The following is a 21903-nucleotide window of genomic DNA, read 5'->3' on the forward strand; positions in this document are numbered from 1 at the left end:
CAAGACGGAACAAGAATTAGATGATATGCAAATTAACGGAGTTGAGGCACATATACCTAGTGTATAGTGCATTCAGTTACATTGGTCCTTATCCCTCGCTATCTCGCCAAAAAAAAAAAAAAAAACCTCTACCGAATGTTTTCATCCGTAGTACGCTCATCCAGCTCTTTGCTTTCTTTCCTCACATGTAGAGCTCCCAAATAGTCTCTCAAGGAACCTCCCCATCATCAATCGTCATACACCCAGTCATTCTTCCAAGCGAAAAAAAAGAAATACATCGCATGTCGCCGTTTTGGCCTGTGTAAGGATGACGTCCTTGCAATAAAGCCCAAGACCTTGTGCCAAAAGGAAAACCCAAGGGTAACCGCCCGCTCGCTCCAAACGCCCTTGATGAGCTCTCATCAACCTCAAAACGAATAAAAGAATATACGGAAGATCCAGAAAGGATATGCACAAAAAAAAGTAATCCCAAGAGCTCAGGCAGCAATCAAGCGCTTCTACAAGCCGACACCCAACATCTCCAACCTGGATGCGATACAATCCAACTTGGAGGTAAGCCGTTGTATCCTTGTGACAGCCCTGTCCGCAACCGCTTCATCCTCGGTAGTGTTCACCAGTTCGTACCGGCTGAGTGCCTTCTCGGGTTCAATGCCACTGAAGGTGTCCAGTTCAGACACGGACTGGGAGAGAGACTCGACGTCAAGTTCAACTGGGCTTGTCATTGACTTGGTAGGAGCAGGAGAGTCGTGGTAGAGGACGAAATCGGGGTTATTCTCAAACTCCTCATTGATGGGAGCGGGCTCTTGCTTCTTGGCCTCGGCGAGGGTCGGTGCCTGCTCGATGACGGGCATGTCTTTGTCATCATCGTCCGAATCGAACTGTTGACCAACAAAGTTGCTGGTCTTGCCAGAGAGAAGGTTGGCATCAAAGATGGGCTCGGGGGTCTCGAGGACAGCAAAGACCTGGGGCTGGTATGAGAAGCCATCGCTGGGCTCCATGTTTACCAGCGAGGAGAAGTCAACCTGGTCAGGAACCATGGCAAGACCGATTTGCTGGTTGTGGAGCTGTTGTTGAGCGGCATATGGGTTGATGTCCTTGGGCAACTGGCGCTGCTGCTCTGGTTGGGAGGTCTGCTGAGGCTGAGACTGGGGAAGCATCTGAGGATTTGCGCTCAACTGGTTGAGGAAATCAGAGAAGGAGGGAGAGCCAAGAAGCATCCGTGTGAGGTCGGTGAGACGCTTGTTCTCATCAATCAGGGCGCGGTTCTGGGCACGAAGATCGCCATTCTCGGTGACCTTGTTGGCGATTTCACTTTCAAGCTGGGTGATGTATTCTGTGAGGGTGTTAGTGATATGCTCATGATGAACAACACGTTGATGCACTTACCCTTTCTCCTGGATCTGAAAGCACGGGCGGACACCTTATTTCTGAGCTGTCGTCTTTCCTTGCTGCTAAGCTTCTTGCCCTCTTCACTTGCGAGCAGCCTCTCATCCTCATCCATGTCGTCCTCGTCCTTCTTTGGGCGGGGGATGTTGAGGACGGTATTGTTCTGGGAGGGCTCCTCTGAGGTCTTGGCGCGCATAGAGTTAAGAAGCTGAGTAATCTTCTGCTCGACAATAGGGTCGCTGGCCTGCGGTGACTTGGCCTTCTGTGCGGACTTGTTTTGTTGCTGTTGAACCTGCGCACGCTGTCTTTGCTGTTGCTGTTGCTGTTGTTGTTGCTGCTGCTGCTGCTGCTTGGCCAAGGCTGCCTGTTGGTGCATGCCGGGCCAAACGCGACCGGGCTGGAACACCTGAGGCGGCGGCGAGGACAGCCCGGATGGCTCCTGTGGACCGATGTTGCTCGGGTTGATGGTGGACTCGTAGAAGAAGGTCGGATCCGATGAGGGCGAGTCGAAGTCCATGGTGTCCAACTCGGGCGACGTCATCGACCCCTGCGACGGCGCCGTGTTAAAATCGAACAACTCATCGTTGGTGCCCATGTTGAGATAATCAAAACTCCCGAATCCGGTGTTGTATCCTTGAAGATGGGTGTTGGGCTGGTTGAGCGAAAAGGTTGTTGCGATGGCTCCGGGAACAATACCGGTTTGTTGTTTGTAGAGGTCGTACTGGTGGCTGGGCCCGCTTAGCGTCTGGTTGGTCTGGAGCAGGGTGTTTGCCGTTGTTGTCTCGGCCTTGATCGGTCGCGCAAACACGCCCTTGTTCGAGCCGGCAGGTGAAAGAGAGGGAGACTGGTAGAGGTTGTTGGTGTCGTAGTCGGAAAAGTCGACAAAAGAATCGAGGGTATCAATCAACCCAGGCTGCGTCGCAGCCGGGCTCGTTGACATAGGCCCTGACATAGCTTGCCCCCCAGGGGAAATAGGACTGCAGTGATCAGGTCAGGAGTGACTGATCAGTAGGTCAGGGAGGTAGGTGTTCTCGGCGTCGACGTGTTTGTTGTCGTCGAGAATTGCGTGGTTTCGTGGATTTGTAGCAGGCAGGTGGTTTGTTGTAGTTTTCAAAGGGGCAGCCGGAGCAGGTGTTGGAGGGAAGGGGTGCGGGTTGTGGGAGTTGGGGGGATTTTCAGTCTCTGGGTGCCTGGGAAGGCCAGCGGTTTGGGCAGTGGCCGGGGCGCTTGGCATCCCGTTGCAGGGAGTGGGTCTGGTTGGACGAACCAATGCAGGCTGACAGGGATTGTGTCGCTCTGTGAGGGGGGGGACGCGTAATCCAATGCCCAGAGCACCCCTCGCCCAATTGGAGGAGCAGCCCTGCTAACAGCCGGTACCTTGTTTCCCACCGTTTTCTGCTGTGCTCTTTGAGTACCTCGGCCAAATTCCTTCTAGTCTTCTCCCCTGCGGCTGCGGTCTGAGGGTGACGAAGCCGACTGCTCCTTTGGGAAGAAGGACAGCTTGCTGACGGTGTGCAAAAGGCCCCAAAATTGATGCCTTGACGACTCGCTGCACAAGTTGACGTTGACAGCACCTTTGTGACGACTACCTCGGTGCGGGGAAGCTGTTTGAGCCTCTTGACTCTGTCTCTATCTTCATTCTCATTCTCATTCCCGGTTCATTGCTCAATTGTGCGGACGGGAGGCAGTTCTCGGCGGATGGACGGACATGTCGGACACAATGGGGTCAAAACACCAGAAAACAGCGGGTCGCCATCCGGGCAGTGCAGATATCAACTCAGAAATTGTGCAATCCTGTTGGTCAACAAGCATCTGCACAGCCTCCTAGCTTCTTTGCTACCCATTCGCTCTTGGTACTGATATTCGTGTTGGGGGGAGCATTCTGAAACTTTGACAGCATGACTAACATGTGCATCCCACCCAAACTAGCAGAGGATCCTCCACTGGCTGGGACTTATTAGACGTGATACTCTCCGCGCTCGCAACCCCTGATAATTCCGAGCTGTTGAAATGGCACAAGAACCTCGATGGCCCCGTTTGTAAAACAAAACGTCCAATGTGGAGTTTCATGCAACAACCGCCGGCCCCATCGCCCCGTTGGGCTCCATTCTCTCCCTACACTATGTAGAAGACTCTTTACTTGCGAAGCCAGCTGATAGCTGATGGACTATCAGTAGCTAGACGAGCCAAACACCGCCTCGCAGATAGGCTTTTCCATCCCATCCCTCAGCAGACATTGAATGAAGACTTTGGGTGTTTGGCCACCACAAAAATAGCCAGAGTTGCAGAATGCATCACCGGAACAGCAGGACAAAGCAGCTACAGTGCCCCTGTCTCAACTCCGGGAGCAAGACCGGAACGGTAAACGGACGTGGCGCCCACCGAGCGACCGGGCGCTTGCAACGGAACGAAATCCCGTCTTCGGTGAACAAGATCAACCCCCCATTCCCGCACCGGACACGGGGAGCGTAAAACGTCGTTTCAACCGACTGCTCTGTTTTCTGTTGTCGGGGCTTCCAAGCCGCCGATCTACCGACCCCCCCAGCCTTGTGGAACCTTTCTCTCCCTTCTTTTCTGCAGATCGGCACCTTCACTAGCCACAGCTCTTGGCGCGCTTGATGACTGTGCGAACAAAAATAGCAACAGCCCCAGATCTCTTCCATCATAAACCCACACTCCACACTTTTCACTGCCGACGACATGCAACCAAATCAGACGGGGACCTTTGATGAGGCTTGAGCATTCCTCGTCCCATACCATCTCCTGATGAAAGCCACAAGAGACACGAGGCTGCCGGCGGCCTCCCAATTCAACGGGAACTCCCGCATTATTATCACCAGCGGCACAACATCCAATTCAACCCCCATCATCCCCAGAATGGTAGTAGCCGAGATTGACGATTGAGGCTGTGGAAGTCTGCGATGGTAAGGAGACTACTGTCACACCACCGCCGACATAATACGTGTATTCGAACTGCATGCCAAACCTCGCCTTTGTCGGTCTCGTCACCTTTTGCAAGACATGAAATTGGATGCTTCAAACACGAACCACCGAACAGCAAATAGCCCAGACCGCCAGCAGCATCAATAAGCCCGAAGCTAGCGTCTCCGCAGGGTAGCGCATGTTCTATTCCGGTCCCCTGGCAAGGCACCGTGATCTTGAGTCCGTTTGCACAAAGTCAAACCTTCAGCAGTGTCAGTGAGTGCCTACACTAGAGCGAAAAGCCCCTATCAAACCCTCGCAGGTCATGAAGCATCATGCCTTGCAAAGAACGGGTATCGATGTCATGTTGCCTATTTCAGAGTCTTTCCCTGCATGACTTGTTTTCCCATCCCAACAGAAAATTCATCGGGACTCCCGGCGCATAACCATGCCTCTCCCGTCACTGCCATCCGCCCGTCGGTCTCTGGTCTCGAAAACAGGTTCAAAGAGAGTGACATCAGTTGTGTGTGCGCCACAACCTTCTCTTTGACATGTGGCTCAGCATGCGTGCGGGATAGCTGTGGCGTCAGTGTGCTGTCAGTCGGAACTTTGCCACACTTGCCCATTTGGGCATTACTTGTGGCTGTGTGGCTGTGCTCACAGCGTCGTTTGTGAGTGGTGCTTCGGCAGATCATGGCTCGATCGACGGCCACAGGCGCCCGCATCAAGGTTTTGGAATCCCACAGATCATTGGGGATCGACTTCGTGTTTGGCTTTATCTGCCGATCTCGGGATAGGATATCCTGTTGGGTGCTATAGAAGTCATATTGACGAAGTTGGTCCGATGATGGAAAATCCACAAAAGGGGGCATATCAAGGGTTAGGGTTATCTAACTGTCCTCCTTATCCAAGCACCACTGACTCCCATGATGGTCTCAAATCTGTCCAAGCGATGAGGTCGACTACACCGCTGGCTAGACGGTAGAGTACCCCATCTATCTCTTCCGTTATCAAAACACAGAGACCCCATGGAGCTCCTGGCGCGAACTCCTTCCACCCAGGTTGACCATAACTCCGAACATCCCACGCCACCCCAGCCCCGATAACCACGACGCGGTACGTCCTGCTTGGATCATCAAATATCTGCTCAGCCCACTGCTTCTCCATGAGCATTGTCCTCCCAACGAAGGGAAGCTTGTCGATGTTCGTATCTGGCTTCGGGGCGGAGGTCATCATGTCAAAGCAGACAGCCGTAGCAGGCGTGTTGAACAATGTCTGTTTCGCCGGGTGAAGCCACAGCGACGCGCAAGTCGTGGTAAACACCAGCGACCCCGGGATCCTTTCCCCTTTCCCCCTCGCTTCATCACTTATCCCCTCGTACTGTCTCGCCTTCCAAGGATTATGGCAACACCCCCTCCACGAATGCGCCCTCGTCTCCCACTCCCCCCTCTCCGCCAGCCTATCCCCCCTCACCCACTCCTCATCCAAATAATCCCAAAACTCTTCCTCAGTCATGTAGTCTAACCCGAACCAAGTCTTGTCTTCTACCACCCTCCTCACCTGCCTCTTATCAGAATACCAAAACGTCACCAAATTCCCCACGTCAGAGGGGTAATACCCCCTAAAATACCTCAGCCCGGGTCCATACAGATTCGGCGTGCCAGCACTCCCACCCCCCTCCCCCCTCAACCCAAACGTAGCCCTAAACCCAGGCCCGTAATCCACTATCCCGTCCCAGCTCGCCCAGCTCCAACTCGGGATCCCCAACGTTTCATCCCTCCCGACGGCAAAATCATCTGACCGCCATAGCAGCCCCTGGAGGAGATACCGCTCCGGAATCCCAAACAACATCTCCGTTTCCATTCGTGACGAGAGCACATTTCCCACCCCGGCAAACGCGTTGAGGATATCACTTCTGAAGGACAGTTCCCTCATGGAGTAAGGAATCGCGCAGCAGGCGTAGGCAACAAAACTTGGTTCAACTTGCAGCCCCGAGGTGGAAGAGTCATGGACTGTGTCGGCCCCCACCCGGGTGTCATGCTCCCATCTTGCACCTTGGTAACAGCTAAAATACGCGCGCTGATCATCAACAAACACCAACCTTCTGGACAGCTTTCGTTCCTGAAATGTCCACCCCCTTGCATCCCATCTTGAGCCTCTGATAGCTCTGTCTGCTGCAGGGCCATAGGCAAGCCCGATGGAGCTTTCAAACGGGCCGTCCCATAGGCCGTAAAGGGCTTCGGGGGAAGTGTCTTTGGGGCGGGAGGAAACACCCGGGAGTCCGGGTTTGGAACTCAAGGCAACAATGGTGAAATCTGCCATGTGGTAGACGCGATCCATGGCGGTGATTTGGGAGTGTTTGCTTTTTGCGTCGTCCTGGATGATGCAGAGTCTGTCGACCCAGAGGTAGCGTTTGCCGAGGTCGCGGCAGAGTTGGATTGCATCTGCCAGGACTGGGGGAAGACGGCTGATATCGAGACCGTGATCACGAGAAAGTTGGTCAATGTTGTCGAGCTGAAGTTGGAGGTCATCTGCTGGGGTTGGAGAGGTTGTTTCTGGAGTGGCTGCCGCCCAGCAGTAGCTAAGCGCGACATAGTCTGCGTTGGGTGCTGTCCAGTCCACGATCCTGTTGAGTTGGGTGTCTATCAATCGGAGACCCGGCGGTGCCACCATTGGCATGAGGAGGTCGTTACATTCGTCTCCGTGGTTGTGTCGGCAGTCGTCTAACCATGCGGTCAAGTTGGGGAGTGAGATGGGATTTGGCATCCATTTTTCGACATGCTGGAGATCGTAGCTGTCGTGGCGGTAATAAAGCACCAGCTTGAGGACGAGGGGTGTGAATGAAGAGGTCCCGTTGCTTTGAGTAAGGATGACGCCGGGTAGAATACAGATTTGGCCTGTAAGCGAGGGGTTCGGCGATGGTGCTGCTGTGAGAGTTGACGAATCTGTGTAGGCTGTTGAGGCAACATGCCTCATCAGGAATGGCCTCCACAGACCAAACTTGAGGGCAGATTTTGAGCCATTAGAAATATGCTGCTGGCCGAAATGTTGAACTGAGTCGCTGACGAGCTGACATATCATACAGCCTTGACGACCTTTGAAGGCATTGAGGTCCTGGTATGCTATGTCGTCGAATGTGTGTGGGTGAACACCTCTAGGCCCCTGAGACCCGCGGTTCATGAAACGATAAGCGTCCAACTTCAGGTAGCTGGGCTCGTCGCAAATTCGAAGGTGGAGGAGATCATTCCAAGACTGACAGTTGCCGCATAGGCGTGGGTTGGGAGGGTGTTGCCCCTCACATATCGTGCATGGCAGTTCAGGTGCTTCGGTGTCGTTGTCAAGCGAAATATCTCGGTCATGAGACACGGCAGATGTTGACAAACCAACCATCATAAGTCTAAGGAGCCCTATATTCTATGTTGATGTCGAATAAGAATAGTGGACCGACGGAATTGATGCCCAATGGCTCCCGCTTATGAGAGATAGCTGTAGGAAACTCATTACTGCATCTGATGAACAAGCTACTGGTGCTACCTAAAGTACACACCAATGAATGACCCCTCAGCACAAGAAAGATAGTGTCGAAACAAAACAGCACAGAATGAACCTGAAAATGACGTAGGTAGGCAGTATTCAACCCATCAAGATGGTTTGAGCAGGATGGCGGAAACTCCGCGTGCCAATACCTAGACCGAGACAGACAAGCACGGCACCTAGATGGGGAACCGTGCCGCAACAACTAGCAGAGCTGCAGATTCGACACCTGCATCACCTCAGGTGTTACGCTCCAGGCTCCCTTCCTGCTGCGTGGAGATGCACCATTTCTATCCCGTCAAGTCGCGATCGGTGAACTTTCCCGCGTTCCATCTCAAACATCTTGCTGACATGTGCAGGAAGACAAGAAGAGGCTTTTTTTTTTTTTTTTTTTCAGAAAACCATTGCCTCGTCGCACGCCCACGACATGAGCATTGAGAGCATTCTTGCAAAGCACGGCATTGACAGAGGCTCGCCATGCCCAACCGCAACTTCCATTACCGCCGACGGTGTGCCTATTGATGCGCCTTCGATGACAACCAGGCACACAGCCGCAGCCACATTCATGCGGGGTTGACCACCTGTTGGATTAAAAGAAATCGACCTGACCTTAGGGGACTCGAGCACCCGGATTTTTCCTTTGTTTTGACGACTGCTACCATTGCATTTCCCAGACTTCCTCATCATGCGGTTAATAAACGCCAACACTTTGCGCTTTGAAGAGTTCTTCGAGAAGCCCCTTCCTCCCTATTTGATTCTATCACACACCTGGGGAGAAGATGAAGTCACCTTTCGAGACATGCAACAACCCCACCTGCACCTGGGCAAGTCTGGCTACGCCAAAATCACACAGACATGTCGACTGGCCCGCTCCAAGGCCATAGACTATGTCTGGATCGACACTTGTTGCATTGACAAGACCAGCAGTGCCGAGCTGACCGAGAGCATCAACTCCATGTTCCAGTGGTACCAAAGGGCAGTGGTCTGCGTCGTACATCTCGCCGACATGGAGTCGGGAGTCGACTTTGGGACTGGTGTCCGGTTCTCCAGATGGATCACCCGGGGATGGACCCTTCAAGAGTTGATTGCACCAAAAAGAGTTGAATTTTATGATAGCAAATGGAAACTTTGTGGCCAGAAGCCTCGAGACAGCGACGTACTCTCGGCAGCTACAAAAATTCCGGAGGACCTCCTGTTGGGGAATCATCGAAGTTCCGAGTATTCGGTAGCCCAAAGACTATCCTGGGCTTCGTCACGAACAACGACACGTGTAGAAGACGAGGCGTATTGCCTTTTTGGAATCCTCGAGGTAAACATGCCGCTCATATATGGTGAAGGGAAAATGGCTTTTCGTCGGCTGCAGGAGGAGCTCATCAAGCGCAGTAACGACATCACAATCTTCGCGTGGCAGCCGACGCGGGAGGAGGTCCAAGAGGGACACTGTGGTGTGCTCGCCGCATCGCCACAAGCATTCGCGCTGTGCGAGCATGTCTGTGTCTGGAGACCATCGACATCCCACAATCCCCAGTTCGTCCTCACCAACAGAGGCATACAACTGCAAGACATATTTTTTCATCGAATGCCCCTGAAGAACGATCAACCAGCGGGCGCAAACGAAAGTCTCAAGAGAGAATACGTTTTCATGGTTGGATTCCTGTCTCGTGGCTCTGGGGCGTATTTGGGGATCCAGCTGAGAAAGATCGGAGAATCTCTCTTCCTTCGAAAATCACGGCCGCTCAAGATGATCAGCGGGACAGAAAACAAGTCTCTTTTGAAAACGGATATAGCCACCTGCCATTTCGTGACCGATACACGACCACTCGATAATGATACACTATTGGCATTTCGCAAACGCTGCACTGAGGTCTCGATTCCTGAGTGGAGCATGAAACACACCATCCCGTCTGGTTATTGGGACGATCAGGACATGATTCAGTTCCATCTTCCAACATATCTTGTCGGTGCCTTTCTTCTTGAGGGTGATGTTGGAGGAAAGCGCACCCGCTTCACTGTGCTGTATCGGCGGGAGGGGGAGGACCAGGTACGGATCTACATTCTGGAGACTGCGAAGCATACCGCTGCTACAGCATACATATTTCGTCGTCGAGCCCCAGGGGATATGCTGCACTGGGAAGACTTGGGTTTGGACCACCCTCAAGTACTTGAAGCATCAAATCAAACTCAGGTGGTGATCGACAGAAGGCAATTCACCGTTACCGCCAGTCTACCTAGTAAAGCACTAGATTTCTTTGGGAGGACAAAAATAGGTCGATCCTTACAGTTGGAGGTTGTCGAGAATAGGCCGAAGGGAGACCCGGGGGCCAAGGGTAGGGAGCTCGTTCCATATGGTCAGGGGCGGACAAATCGAAGGCATCGGTCTACTGATGAATCTTTTCCTCGGATTGCAAACACGAGCCTGCCGAGGTCGAGGCCAGGATTCCAATCCATCCCATTATGACGGACGCCTGTTAGATCTTCAATCTGTATCTTGTGTACATAAATAAATCAAATACTCTTATCCTGTTGGCAGAGCGTAATGTTGTAGACTCTCACCATATTGAACGGGATGTCTCGAGGAGTGCTATGGAAACTGCAGCCAGCTTTATCAATCATACTCAAAGCACAACAGCTCCCCCCTGGTATCCATCACATCAGCAATCGTAGCATCCGGAATAAGCCCATGCATATGCAGCACGTGTCCCAGCGTCGTCACATTCCCCCCATTATCACCCTCCACAATCGCCTCCCTATTTTCACACAATCTCAGTCAGCTTTGTCTCCCCTCAACCACAAACAGATCAGAAAACACTCACGGTACATCCTCCGGCCTGGTCAGATCCTCCGGGTTCCCAAACCCTGGGCCCCCTCCAAACCCACCACCACCCCCGGGAAACCCAGGGAAAGTCCCATTCCCAGGCGGGAACCCAGGAAACCCACCACCACCACCACCCTCACCTCCCCCAGGGAACCCACCATTAGGCGGCCCGGCCCCAAACCCATTCCTCATCCTATTATTCCCCCCCATCTCCCCCAGCCTAACCTCCGGCCTCAAATCCTGCCACTGCGCCCACAGCCGATCCAACCAAGCATGATGCATCCAAAAGGTCGGATCGCTAGGGCTACTGATCGGATTGCCCATCTCGGCCCCCACCCCGCCGTGTCCCGCCCCGTGAGGTCTACCCTCGGCGCAAGCCCAGAAAGACAACCAGTCCTCCTGTCCCAAACACCCGGCTACAATCTCCGGTGAGGCACCGCTGGCGGCAAAGTTGTTGATGTTACGGGTGATGCACTTTGGATTATCAGGCGAGATCCTGAACCCAGGACCCAAAACGGAGCGGTAGTCCGCAAAGGGCCCCGTCTCGATGCACTGGGTGGCGCCGACGCCGTTGCCGCCGAAGGAGGGGGAGGTGGTGGAGAACATGTCCGAGGTTGTGAAGGAGGTGTAGTCGTGGGTTTCGTCCCAGTAGGGGTGGGGGCCGGTGTAGTTGCATAGCGAGCGGAGGGTGACGTCGTGGGCGTGGATGTAGAGGCGGTGGAAGGGGAGGAAGGCGCCCTAGGGAGGGGTCAGATGGGACAAAAAGGGGTGAAAAGGGGGGGTTGGGTGGGGGGGGCGAAGAAGGGAACATACAACAAAATGGGAGATTTCAGACTCGAGAATGTGCACAGAGGTCAACTCGTCGTACTTGGTCTTTGCGCCGCGCAGGCCGAGAGTGGCGGGGTGGTTCATGAGGCAGAGCTCGGCGTCGAGGTAGGTTTGCTTCTCTGTGTCGGTGAGCTTGTGCCATGCTTTTCGGATCCGGGGGTTGGTGCATTTGTTGGAGGTCTGGCGTTTCTCAACTGCTGTCGGCGCGGCAAGGGCATTGCCTGCCGCCAGGGCAGCAACCAGGAGTTGGCCTAACATCTTTGCGCGTGAGGTAGGGTACGCAGCTCAATGTTGGGATGTGCCTATCAAACCAACACGAACTCATAGACCTTGGTGGCAGTTGGACCCTATTATACCCAACAAACCCCCCCCAACCCCCCTCACCTGAATCCAAGATTTAGATCGCCATTCTCCCAGCCGAGATTCGTTGGACTGTTGCAGACCAAGAAAGACGCGTAATACGTCGTGATATTATCTCTTGCATAGTTTGGAGAGAGGGGAACAACAAATCGGCAATCATGCCTCCGATATCAACAGGGGGTCCCAATCTTCCTCCTCCACATCTGGTGTTACCTGACTTCTTACAACTCGTCCGTTACAAGACCAGGAAGGTGCCGAGTTGCCTGCCGATACGTCGGTTAGCATTGCGGTGCAAAGGGCTCAATCCGGGTAAAGTACCGGTATGCAATATAACCACGACACACCCCCATTCACAACACATGTAAGTTGGCTTCTTGTTGACACTTTGCAGGACACGTAATTGGACCGCTTCACATATAGCCCTCGACAACCCAAAAGGGAAGTTGGTTTCAACGCACTGACGAAGCATTCCAAACAATCAACAACCGAGTTGGTGGGACACCGTCTTGATAGTTGTCTATTCTATTCAACTGTAGCCCTCGCTTACGACCCCGTCATGGGTACACTTGTGATCACAGGCCTACGAAGAGGTAGAGCCCGACTCGTCATAGGGTATCCTGTAGATGTCGGCATCACTGTCCACTGTTAGCCAAACCGTAATTGTACCCTCAAAGCATACCAGAAAATAAAACTTACAACTCCTTCTCAAACCTCGCCCGATCCTTCGCCTTCTCATTCACCCAAATACTCACGCTCGTCTGCCCACACACAAACTCACCAAACCCATCATCCCCAATCTTGATCTTGGCATCATTCCACCCCATAACATCAGTCCATACCTCCCCCGCGTGCATCTCACCAACATGCATTCTCTTGCTTCCCGGCCCAGCGTTGCTCATGACCACGGCACAGCCAAACGGCCTGTCCCAGGTACCATACCGCACCCAGCCGATGCAGGTAGGGTAGTCAAAGTAGTCGGCTTGCTGGCCGTACGAATACAGCTTGCGGGCTAGCATGATCCTCGGGAGATCACCACCGCAGGAGGGAGGGAAGGTGTGCTCGCCTTGGATGCCGTACAAGTCACCGTACCACACGCAAGGGTAGCCTTGGTCGCGCAGGAGGATGAGAGCATAGGCCAGAGGCTTGAACCAGCCCTCAATGGGAGCTTCGAGGGCCTGGTAGGGTTGGGTGTCGTGGTTCATCACCAATGTCTAACTGGTTAGTGTCGGCTTCAGCAAGTGCCAAGGAAGTGACTTACAACCGCCGAGACAGGCTGCGCCTGGACCAAGGTGTCGTCAAACACCTTTCTGAGGTCAGCCCCATTGGCCCTGCTGATGTCGCTAAAGTTATGAACCAATGGCGCGTCAAACAAGGAGAACTTGTACTTCATCCTTGCCAGGTAGTCGTTCTAAAGCCATGTTAGCCAGTAGTACCATGAGCTCTGAATAGCAAAAGCATCTCACCATGTCCTGCAACGAATCCTTCCAAAACTCCCCCACAAAGAACCACCCCGGCCCAAATTCCTCGTCCATATTCTTAATAAACTCGCGCAAAAAATCCTCGCTAAAGTGCTTGACAGCATCAAACCGAATCCCCTTGATCGGAATCTCATTCGCAAGCCAGCTCCCCCACCGCATGATGTCCTCCCTCACCTCAGGGTGCTCATGGTTGATGTCGGAGCCCATGAGGAAATCATAATTCCCCTTCTCATCATCGACATCCCCATCCCACTCACTCGCCCATCCCTCCCCTTGCTCACCCGCAATCTTGTATATCGCCTTCTTCCCATTCTCGGCGTTAAAATCCACCCCGGTAAAATGATACCAATGCCACTTCATCCTGCTGTACTGCTCCTTTCGTCCCGGAAACTCAAACCCAACCCAGGCATCAATCTCATACTTGCCACTGACCACCCTCGTCCTATCATTCTCGTCAACCTCGACAACAGGACACCGCTCCTTGTGATCAGCGCCCATCTTGTGGTTGAGGACCGCATCCCAGTAGATCCCCACGCCGAGCTCCTTCGCTTTATTGCAAAGACTGACGAGCTCCCTTTTGGTGCCCCATTTCGTGGAGATGGTGCCCTTTTGGTCAAACTCGCCCAGGTCGTAGAGGTCGTAGATGTCGTAGCCGTTGCCGTTTTTGGAGGAGGCTTTGCATCCGGGGGGGATCCAGATGTTGTCGATGCCGAATTCTTTCAGCTGGGGGAGGGCTTTCGTGAGGCGGGCCCAGTGTTGTTGGTCGGCGGGGATGTACCATTCGAAGCCTTGCATCATGGTCATGTTCTCTGGTGTAGGCTCCCGCCTGGAGGGGGAGGGGGTGCGTTCGGGGTTGCCACCCATGTTGATTGATGTTGTTGTTTGATGTAAAGGGTAGAAAATGAATAAATAAAAGAAAGATTAAGGCTAGGGGACTCGAGGGGTAGGATGTGGTTTTAAGCAGGTTGCCAGATGCTCGACTCAGATAGAGATCTGGGCCTAGATTGGGTTCGACGGTAAACCAGGCTCGGCAGGGGCAGGCGGAATCCCATCTGTTGGAAACTTGGAAGCTTACTTGGACGTCATGGCCAGTTCGGGCAGCCCCCTCCCCCCCCCATGTGTGGGATACTCGGAGCCCGAGCCCTTGGGAGTGGGACGGAGGGTGACATCGGGGCGGTGAGCCTTCGGTCTGGACGCCTGGTCAAGGCGCAGCATCCAACATTGGGATGGAATAAGGCAGGAATTGACAGGGCCATGTTGAGGGGTTTATCTGCTTGTTATCGGACAGCGGTACTCGGATTATAAATGGCTTTTTGTAGGGTTGGTGGATTGCCCCCTCTTCAACCATGGACGAAGGGAGAACACGTAGCAAGGTATTATGCTGAGTGCCTGTATCGTACCATCTCTACCACTTCAATGCCTTTCACCAAGACAGCACCTCATCTCCCATCTAAGATTTCCTTCGAAAATGCTTATTCTTACGAGGAGCAGAGAAGACACGCCAAGACATGACGTCAGGTTCCGCAGCTGTCAAGTTCATCCAACTCGGAACCCTGCACCTGTCAATGCTCCCTACTGCTGAACGTCCAGGCATGGAATGTCGATGCAAAGTCAATTCATCCCAGCCCGGAGCAATGAGGCGCCACATCAAGCAGCTGTGTATCCAGCGGTTCGAATGCGGTGGAACACCAATATGATATTCACTTGCACACTCGCCGTTGGGTGGTCTGGGCCAAGACCTGAGATAAATGCGGGGCTGTGTCGACCTGGCAACTGTTTGTTTACCTCGCCCACCCAATGCAAGACTTGGGTGTACTGGCAGAGAAAGCTCTCCTCCTCCTGTCACAGCACCCGTCACCGCCTTTCCCGCCCCCGCCCCCTGCTGCCGCCGCCTGTCACTTTGTGCCCGACCACCACCAGACCCGGCCACACCAGTCGGATCCTCCCGTCATCCTCCCCTTGCCGACTGCCAGCGCATCGCCGAGTCTAGCCTCTCCACCCGGTGGAACTTGATTCGACCAATGCTGCTGCACCGGCTTTTCGGTTCGTTGCCCGAGCGTCCAAGTGGTGGCTGGTATCTATAAACACACACAAAGTATGCCCCGGAAGCTCAAAGAGCCACCACCTCTGGATTTTGCAATCTTTGTAGACCCCAGCGACCGAGACATGGCCGATGACGACACACGAGCGGCACAGGTGCCGCTGTCCACAGAGGTAGATTTCCCCGCCGTCCATTGTATCCGTGGAAGGCGTTTGCTGACCGTCGTCGCATCGAAGCTGGAGCAGGACCCGGAAAAGCGAGAGACCGTAGCTCCCGAGACAAAACCTCGCGCCACCACAGCCGAAGACATCGAGGGGGAAGAGTCGGACGCGACGAGCACATATAGCGGTCGGGATAGCCCCAACCGACGAGAATCCACAAGCTCGCTGCTCCGCCAGCACCTCCACTCTCGCACCGCCAGCGAGGACACCGCCGATAACAGCTCCCACCACGGCGACGACGTATTTAGCGAGCATGGGTCCCGCAGCCACAGTTCCGTCGGGTCGGTAGATGGAGGGCACGATTCTGATTCCAAGACACCCCAAGGAAAGGACAGCCAATCTCGTCGACAGTCGTGCGCCTCGAGTAGGACGTCCGAAAGCAGGAACTCCGATAGGATCGTGTCCGGCGTGTCGACTCGGTCGGCCCGCTCGTCGATTCGCACCCCCTCCGAAGTCCGCGCATTGCAGACGGGCTCTCCCACACCTTCATTGTTCGACGGAAGCTCCGCCAGGCCGAACAAGCGACACAGCGGAACGCCCGTCATGTTTCCCACAGTATCCCGGGTCGGCAGTCCCACCGTCCAGGTACAATACTCTCCCAAGGGGCGAACAACACCGAGCCGTTTCAAGGTCCGAACAGAGGCTCCCCTCGTTCTTCTCCACGTTACCCTCCTGCCTCTTCGCTGGGTCTGGGGCGAGACGCTTAATGGGCTCGATCTCGTCAGCGGTAGGACCATCGACGAAGGGGGGCTTCCCTATGTGGCCTCGGACGAAATCAAGGCCTTGCGCGATTCGTGGCGTGATCTGCAGGACCGACTGGGCGACACTGTTCTCGAGCGCGGTATTCTTCTCCCACATCCGCAGAACGATTTCGAGGTGCTTGAAGAGCGTCTCCTCGAAGCTCTCGAGCTACCATTCAAGAGAAGAGCCAGGATCTTGGAATGCGGGCACTATCTCGGTCCAGCCAACGTGACGGCCGAAGACGATGAGGAAGGCGAGTTGGAATACCCAAAGTCAACTGAGGATAACCGGCATTGGTGTAAGGAATGCAAGACCGAGATCCGCTATGAGAAGCTGGGCTCCAGCAAGATTTACCGGGTAAAGGTGTACGCTAGCAACGGACTCATGAAATCCGGCGCCTGGGAAGCCTGCTGGAGGGAAATGGAGCGGGTGGACTGCGAGGTCGAACTGATTCTCACCCCAGCAATGCAGCATGAGCTCGAAAAGGTGGCCGTCTTCCAGCTTGAGCAGGAGGAGCAACGACAGAGAGACCTGTTGCTGGATGCCGAGGCTGCGGCCAAGTCAGGGCTCACTCCAGAGGCGCAAGCCGATGCCCAACGATCTCGCCCGACGTCTGGTCTGCATGGCTCGCGGCCCTCTTCTGGTCTGCATGTCGAAGTCCAGCCATCGACACCTGAGCCACCAATGGAACCCTTCGATCGGGTGACCTCACCAGAGTTCCTGCAGCCCCCGTCATCATCGCGTCCCCGCGCGGCACAAGACGGCCTTGACACATCTGAAGAGCGTCGACGTCGCGACGAAGAGCGGATGCGCGAAATCTATGGCGACATGCCCCCGCCTGAACCGATCCCAACCCCAGAACCGGCTGCCGAGCGTGCACCTTTTGCAAGACCAGCGCCCTCGGTCGGTGAAGGTTACGGGTCTGTTCCGGTATCCCAAGCTCTCATAGCCATCACGCCAACGTCTAGCCTCGATCAGTCATCGACCCTCCGCGACCGACACCCCGACTCGTACATTGCGCCTCCCACGCCCCTCTCACCCTCTGAAGTCATTCGCGAACGCCGAGCCGAGTACGAGCGCCGACAGGCTGAGCGAGCGCAGAAACGTCAGCGGGAGCTCCAAAACGCGGGATTTATCGATTTACTCACCGAGGCGTTTAGGGTGGCGTTGGATAACGGGAATGAGACGGTGAAGGATGGGTGGACATATGTCAAGGCGGGCGCGCTGGTGGCTAGGGACTTTTTCAACGACCCGAAGAATGTGGCTATTGTCGTGTTGGTGTTGCTTGTGGTTGTGATTGGGCTGGGGAATCGACAGCAGGACTTGGCGCCTGCCACGTACAAGTCTGAGCCGAGGCCGGAGAATTATGGTGTTGAGAAGGTGCCGGAGGCGAAGATTGAGGCGAGCGTGCCCGAGGCGACTGCGGGTTTGGCTAGTACCGAGGATGGTTCGATGGGCTTGGGGGGTGTTGTTTATGGTGTTGCTTCTGATCCGCCTGTTCAGGCTCAGAGTGTGGTTGTTGAGGAGACGCCTGCTGTTGAGGTTGAGCGTGAGGTTCCGTCGATTGAAGTTGCGGAGGAGGAGGAGGAGGCGGAGGCGGAGGCGGAGAATAACGTCTCTGAGGCTCCGGTTGCCGCGGTTACTGAATCTAGTGCGGAGCTTGTTCTCGCATCGGCGGCGGTCAATGCTGTGGCTCAGTCAGCACAGGATGATGTCGCCGTTCCGCTGCCCGCCGAGCCCGCCGCCGAGCCCGCCGCCGAGAAGCCCGAGTCCGGGGTTGAGGTTTACGGGACCGCACCTAAATCAGACGATGAAAGTCCAACCGGCGCTGTTGCCGATGGTGAGAGGGGGGTGGAAGTCTTCGGGGCTGAGGCACCGAAGCCGGAAGCGGAGGAATATGGTCTTGAGCAGGTCGTTGCCGCCGGCGGGAAGAAGGCCGACGCACCCCCGCAAGAGTCTGGTCTTGAGCAAGTCGTCGTTGGGAAGAAACCTGGTGGCAGTGAAGAGTACGGCGGTCTGGAGCAGGTCGTCATTGGGAAGAGGCACTCGACCGTTATCGACTTTATCCCCGGCCCTTTTGTCACGCAGCACAAGACTGTGCGCGTGTTCGAGACGGTGACGGAGATTGTGCGGGTCAGCGTGGTGACCAAGACGCAGACTGTGTCGAGGGTTGTGACTGCCATACCGCAGACGGTGGAGCAGACTGTTTATGAGACTGAGACGGTGAAGATTACTGTTTCGCTGCCTGTGGAGGGGGAGGAAGAGAGCAAGACGACGACCACCGAGACAAAGAAGGCTACGGCTACGAGGAGGAGGTTTTGGTGAGTCCTTTTACAAGAGGGGGATGATGTCTATTTTTTAAGGGGAAGTTTGTCTACATGGGACTGGTAATTTCTTTTGTCTGATGGTGGTGGTGGGGGGAGGTTCTTTCATGATGGATTACGAAACGTAAGGTACTTATATGTTTCTGTCGGATATGATCTGATGTGGTCTTGTACGTATGGGAAATTGTTGGATGAATTAAATTTGTGGGTTCAGCGATGAAAAAAGGAGGAGGAGGCTTTTGTTTTTTTGTCTTTCTTTGGGGAAGGGATGGGGAAACGGGGGGGGGGGCATTTGGTGTTTGTGTCGTTTGATGTCAGCATAGCAAGTAAGCATAGCAGTAAAAAGAATTGACTTGATAGGCTTTGAGCTGAATTGTAACTACTCTTTGTACTTATGATAGGGTGATCAAGGTGACATTCTCACGACTTTCGTATTCATTCTGTTGAGTTGTTGTTTCATGCCCGGTTTATGTCAGTGTCGGTGTTCAGTCTGGGCTGGGCATGGCATCAAAAAACAGCTCCGAATTTCACACTGTGTTGAGGAGCATTCAGGATGAAGATTAAGTAGGGGGAGGAGTTAGGAGTGTGGTCTTCACAGGCCAGGCAGTAGCTACAGGCACGATGAGCTAAGTGCCGAGGGTAGCAGTAGACCATCTTACAGATCCAAAAACAGCAAAACAGCAGCACAACTCTCGAGACTATTACCTCTTCCAAACAAACAGCGTTCTTACCAGCCGGCAAGTCCCAACCTACAACCGTCACCCTTAGCACTCCAACAAGCCACATGGACCCAGCTAGGAGAGGGTATATACTTTCCAATTCCGATTCAATTTCCGTGGCTCGGTGGTATAGCGGTTACTACACTCCCGAGTTTAAGCGAAGACCCAGGTTTGACTTCTGGCCCGTCCACACAGCAGCGTTTTTGATTTTCCAGGGCGGCGTGTCCAGCGTTTCCTTTTTTTTTTTTTTTTTTTTTTTTTTTTTTTCTCTTTACTATCCCATACTCCGCACAGTAAAGCGTTTCTTCCTCTAATCATCACCTAGTGTTGTGCAGTTGTATTTCAGGAAAACTTATTCCCTTAAACTAAGAAAAAGACTACCAACTATCCTCCTCCCCGTCCCCCTCCTCCCAATCCCTCTCCAACCTCCACGCATCCCCACTCTCGATCCCCTCCATCAACGCAATATCACACCCCCTATGCCCCCACTTCTCCGCAAACACCTTCCTCCCCAACTCAATCGTCATCTGCGTCCCCACCTCAAACCCAACCGCGTCCCGATAGAACGGCTCGTCTTGCCCCCCCCTCTGCCTCAGCTGCCAGGTATTCCTCCCCGAGTTGTCGTTGCTATGGTTGTACTTTACATCCTGCATCACCTCCCCCAGCTCAATCGGATCCTCATACACCGTCCCGTTGAAACTCGCTTGGTAACCCGGTAGTGACAGTAGCGCAGCAAAGTCATCTACCACTGTCTTGACGTCAAAGATGCGCCCTACATCGGGCGACTCCCCTTGCCAGAAGCCAGCCCACATCAGGCGGGTGTACATGTCGCAGTCGGTGGAGTAAAAGGGGATTTGGGTGTCCCAGCCCCCGGTGGACAAGACGGAGGCAGTGTTGACGAGGGTCAAATGGTCGTAGGCGAAGAAGTGATGAGCCCACCTGGGAGCGGCGGGGGTTTTGAGGTACTGCATGACCGACAAAACGTTTGAGTAGAGAGTGGATGAAGGGTCACCGGGTGGTGAAAAGACGAGGAGGTCTTGATGGGACCAGAAGAAGTAGTCCCAGTTGCGGTTGAGAGCCGTCCTTTGGGGGTGGTTAGTCTCCGTGAGGAGAGAGAGGAAAGGGGGGGCATACCAGAGGTAAAAGTTTTGGAGTTGGGCAAAGGTCAACAGGGTGGGTGTCTTTTTTTTTTTTTTGGTGCTGTTTAGTATACCTCCCATTCTACGCAATCAAAAGAAAAGACAGGAAACTGACAATGATGACATTCACCCCCAACATCCCCAGCTGGGTATGATTCAAGTAAAACGGATTCTGCAACGTCAACCGCCCCTGCCTATTGCTAAACATGGTCCCGGTGTTTTCCACAACATAAATGCTGCTCGGTGGCCACCCTGCAGCGATGTAGCTCGTGACGCATTGCAACAACAGAGGCCAGTTCCGGGTGAACCCTATCAAGAGCGGCGCCTCCTCTTTCGATTGCCCTGTCGGCGGTTTGGGGACATGCTGCAACAGGAACTTCTTCGGCGGAGCCGGGTATTCAGACAACAAAGGGAACGGATCCGGTATGGGTGGTGACTCTTCAAGCTCAGGTTTGTACGGTGGCTTCGGGATTGGTGGTGCGTCGGGATCTGACCAGGTAAAAAACGAGGATTCAAGTGACGCGAGCGGGACTTGTTGGCGTTCTTCTATTGGCGGGGCTGATCGTCGTGATGATTGTTGATCCGGCCAGAGGATGTCAAAGTTTAGGGGAAACTTGTGGTGGTTGAGGAAGGAGTAGGTGAACAGAACGCAAGAGACGGCAAAGAGGAGACGGTACCGGGAGCGGGAGGTCATGGCTTCTTCGGTGGTAGTGGTGCCACAGGATCTACAAAGGGAAGGCACGAGGGGACATGATGGAGGCAGGTGGGGTTGGGGAGAGATAACATCCAGTGGGTGATGTGTGATGAGGCAAGCGGTGAGCAAAAGATGGTTATTGATGGCTTGTCATATCACCAAGGCAACATTCCATTTGTTATCATGATTTCAGATCCATCTCAGCTAAACCAACGGTGGCCGCATTTCCCATCAACAACTGGTGGAAATATCCCCCTTGGAAACCGTGGATCTAGCCCGGCAGTTTGCCTGTGTTGTTATAGTGCCTGCATTAGTCTGAAACCCTGGTACACCCACGAGGTTACCTCGTTTCCTTCCTGGGTGGAAGTCTAGGCTCCGTGGCCTGGCCCGGGAAATCGGGACGGGACGAGCTCGCTTTAAGATGGGGGCGAGTGGTCGATCGTGAGGTGGAGCTAGTCGAGAACGGTGGGAGGGACGACGCTGGACGCGTAAGCTGTTCAGCGTTGGCCCAAAACCCAGCACTGTGTTATTCAGAGAATGGTTTTGCCCCAGCTTCATCACTGTTTACCTGTTGACGGCCACTCCAAGAGGAGGAGGATACACCTTCGATCTTGTGGTCACTACCTACCTACCCAAAGACCCTTCCCCCTGATCTCCAGATGCTCAACCATCACTCCACCTTGCCTTTTTCTTTTACCAAC

The 21903-nt window shown here is 54.1% G+C and overlaps 7 protein-coding genes across 7 annotated transcripts; 2 read left to right on the forward strand and 5 right to left on the reverse strand.

Moving 5' to 3' along the window:
- Positions 1 to 13: 13 nt before the first annotated feature.
- On the reverse strand, positions 14 to 3079 carry QC764_309690 (uncharacterized protein). Its single transcript, XM_062946082.1, has 2 exons — positions 1387 to 3079; positions 14 to 1333 (listed from the first exon to the last, which is right to left on the reverse strand). Exons 1-2 carry the CDS (start codon positions 2336 to 2338, stop codon positions 498 to 500), a joined length of 1788 nt encoding a protein of 595 aa, XP_062802133.1. The 5' UTR covers positions 2339 to 3079; the 3' UTR covers positions 14 to 497.
- Positions 3080 to 5211: 2132 nt separating this feature from the next.
- QC764_309700 (uncharacterized protein) lies at positions 5212 to 7701 on the reverse strand (the record flags this gene model as incomplete). Its single annotated transcript, XM_062946083.1, has 1 exon — positions 5212 to 7701. The coding sequence occupies one exon, from the start codon at positions 7699 to 7701 to the stop codon at positions 5212 to 5214; it is 2490 nt and encodes an 829-aa protein (XP_062802134.1).
- Positions 7702 to 8527: 826 nt separating this feature from the next.
- QC764_309710 (uncharacterized protein) lies at positions 8528 to 10300 on the forward strand (the record flags this gene model as incomplete). The annotated part of the gene is made up of 1 exon (XM_062946084.1): positions 8528 to 10300. The coding sequence occupies one exon, from the start codon at positions 8528 to 8530 to the stop codon at positions 10298 to 10300; it is 1773 nt and encodes a 590-aa protein (XP_062802135.1).
- QC764_300971 (uncharacterized protein) lies at positions 9390 to 11743 on the reverse strand (the record flags this gene model as incomplete). The annotated part of the gene is made up of 3 exons (XM_062945227.1): positions 9390 to 10589; positions 10656 to 11395; positions 11471 to 11743. The coding sequence occupies 3 exons, from the start codon at positions 11741 to 11743 to the stop codon at positions 10448 to 10450; spliced, it is 1155 nt and encodes a 384-aa protein (XP_062802136.1). The 3' UTR covers positions 9390 to 10447.
- A 682-nt stretch (positions 11744 to 12425) lies between these two features.
- On the reverse strand, positions 12426 to 18666 carry QC764_309720 (uncharacterized protein; the record flags this gene model as incomplete). Its single annotated transcript, XM_062946085.1, is given in 5 exon segments — positions 12426 to 12480; positions 12542 to 13056; positions 13104 to 13253; positions 13309 to 18064; positions 18077 to 18666. The coding sequence occupies 4 exon segments, from the start codon at positions 14185 to 14187 to the stop codon at positions 12426 to 12428; spliced, it is 1599 nt and encodes a 532-aa protein (XP_062802137.1). The 5' UTR covers positions 14188 to 18064; positions 18077 to 18666.
- On the forward strand, positions 15262 to 19019 carry QC764_309730 (uncharacterized protein). Its single transcript, XM_062946086.1, has 2 exons — positions 15262 to 15537; positions 15601 to 19019. The coding sequence occupies exons 1-2, from the start codon at positions 15421 to 15423 to the stop codon at positions 18649 to 18651; spliced, it is 3168 nt and encodes a 1055-aa protein (XP_062802138.1). The 5' UTR covers positions 15262 to 15420; the 3' UTR covers positions 18652 to 19019.
- Positions 19020 to 19746: 727 nt separating this feature from the next.
- QC764_309740 (uncharacterized protein) lies at positions 19747 to 21344 on the reverse strand (the record flags this gene model as incomplete). Its single annotated transcript, XM_062946087.1, has 2 exons — positions 20624 to 21344; positions 19747 to 20550 (listed from the first exon to the last, which is right to left on the reverse strand). The coding sequence occupies exons 1-2, from the start codon at positions 21200 to 21202 to the stop codon at positions 19747 to 19749; spliced, it is 1383 nt and encodes a 460-aa protein (XP_062802139.1). The 5' UTR covers positions 21203 to 21344.
- Positions 21345 to 21903: the final 559 nt, after the last annotated feature.

This window comes from Podospora pseudoanserina, chromosome 3 (genome assembly GCF_035222485.1).
Source record: "Podospora pseudoanserina strain CBS 124.78 chromosome 3, whole genome shotgun sequence".
Classification (NCBI taxonomy): domain Eukaryota; kingdom Fungi; phylum Ascomycota; class Sordariomycetes; order Sordariales; family Podosporaceae; genus Podospora; species Podospora pseudoanserina.

Bases quoted from the DNA above. Each gene is read 5' to 3' on its own strand.
- QC764_309690 (XM_062946082.1), bottom strand. From the start codon at position 2,338: ATGTCAGGGCCTATGTCAACGAGCCCGGCTGCGACGCAGCCTGGGTTG. The intron at 1,334-1,386 runs GTAAGTGCATCA...ACACCCTCACAG, and splicing joins TTTCAGATCCAGGAGAAAGG to AATACATCACCCAGCTTGAA.
- QC764_309730 (XM_062946086.1), top strand. From the start codon at position 15,421: ATGCCCCGGAAGCTCAAAGAGCCACCACCTCTGGATTTTGCAATCTTT. The intron at 15,538-15,600 runs GTAGATTTCCCC...GTCGCATCGAAG, and splicing joins AGGTGCCGCTGTCCACAGAG to CTGGAGCAGGACCCGGAAAA.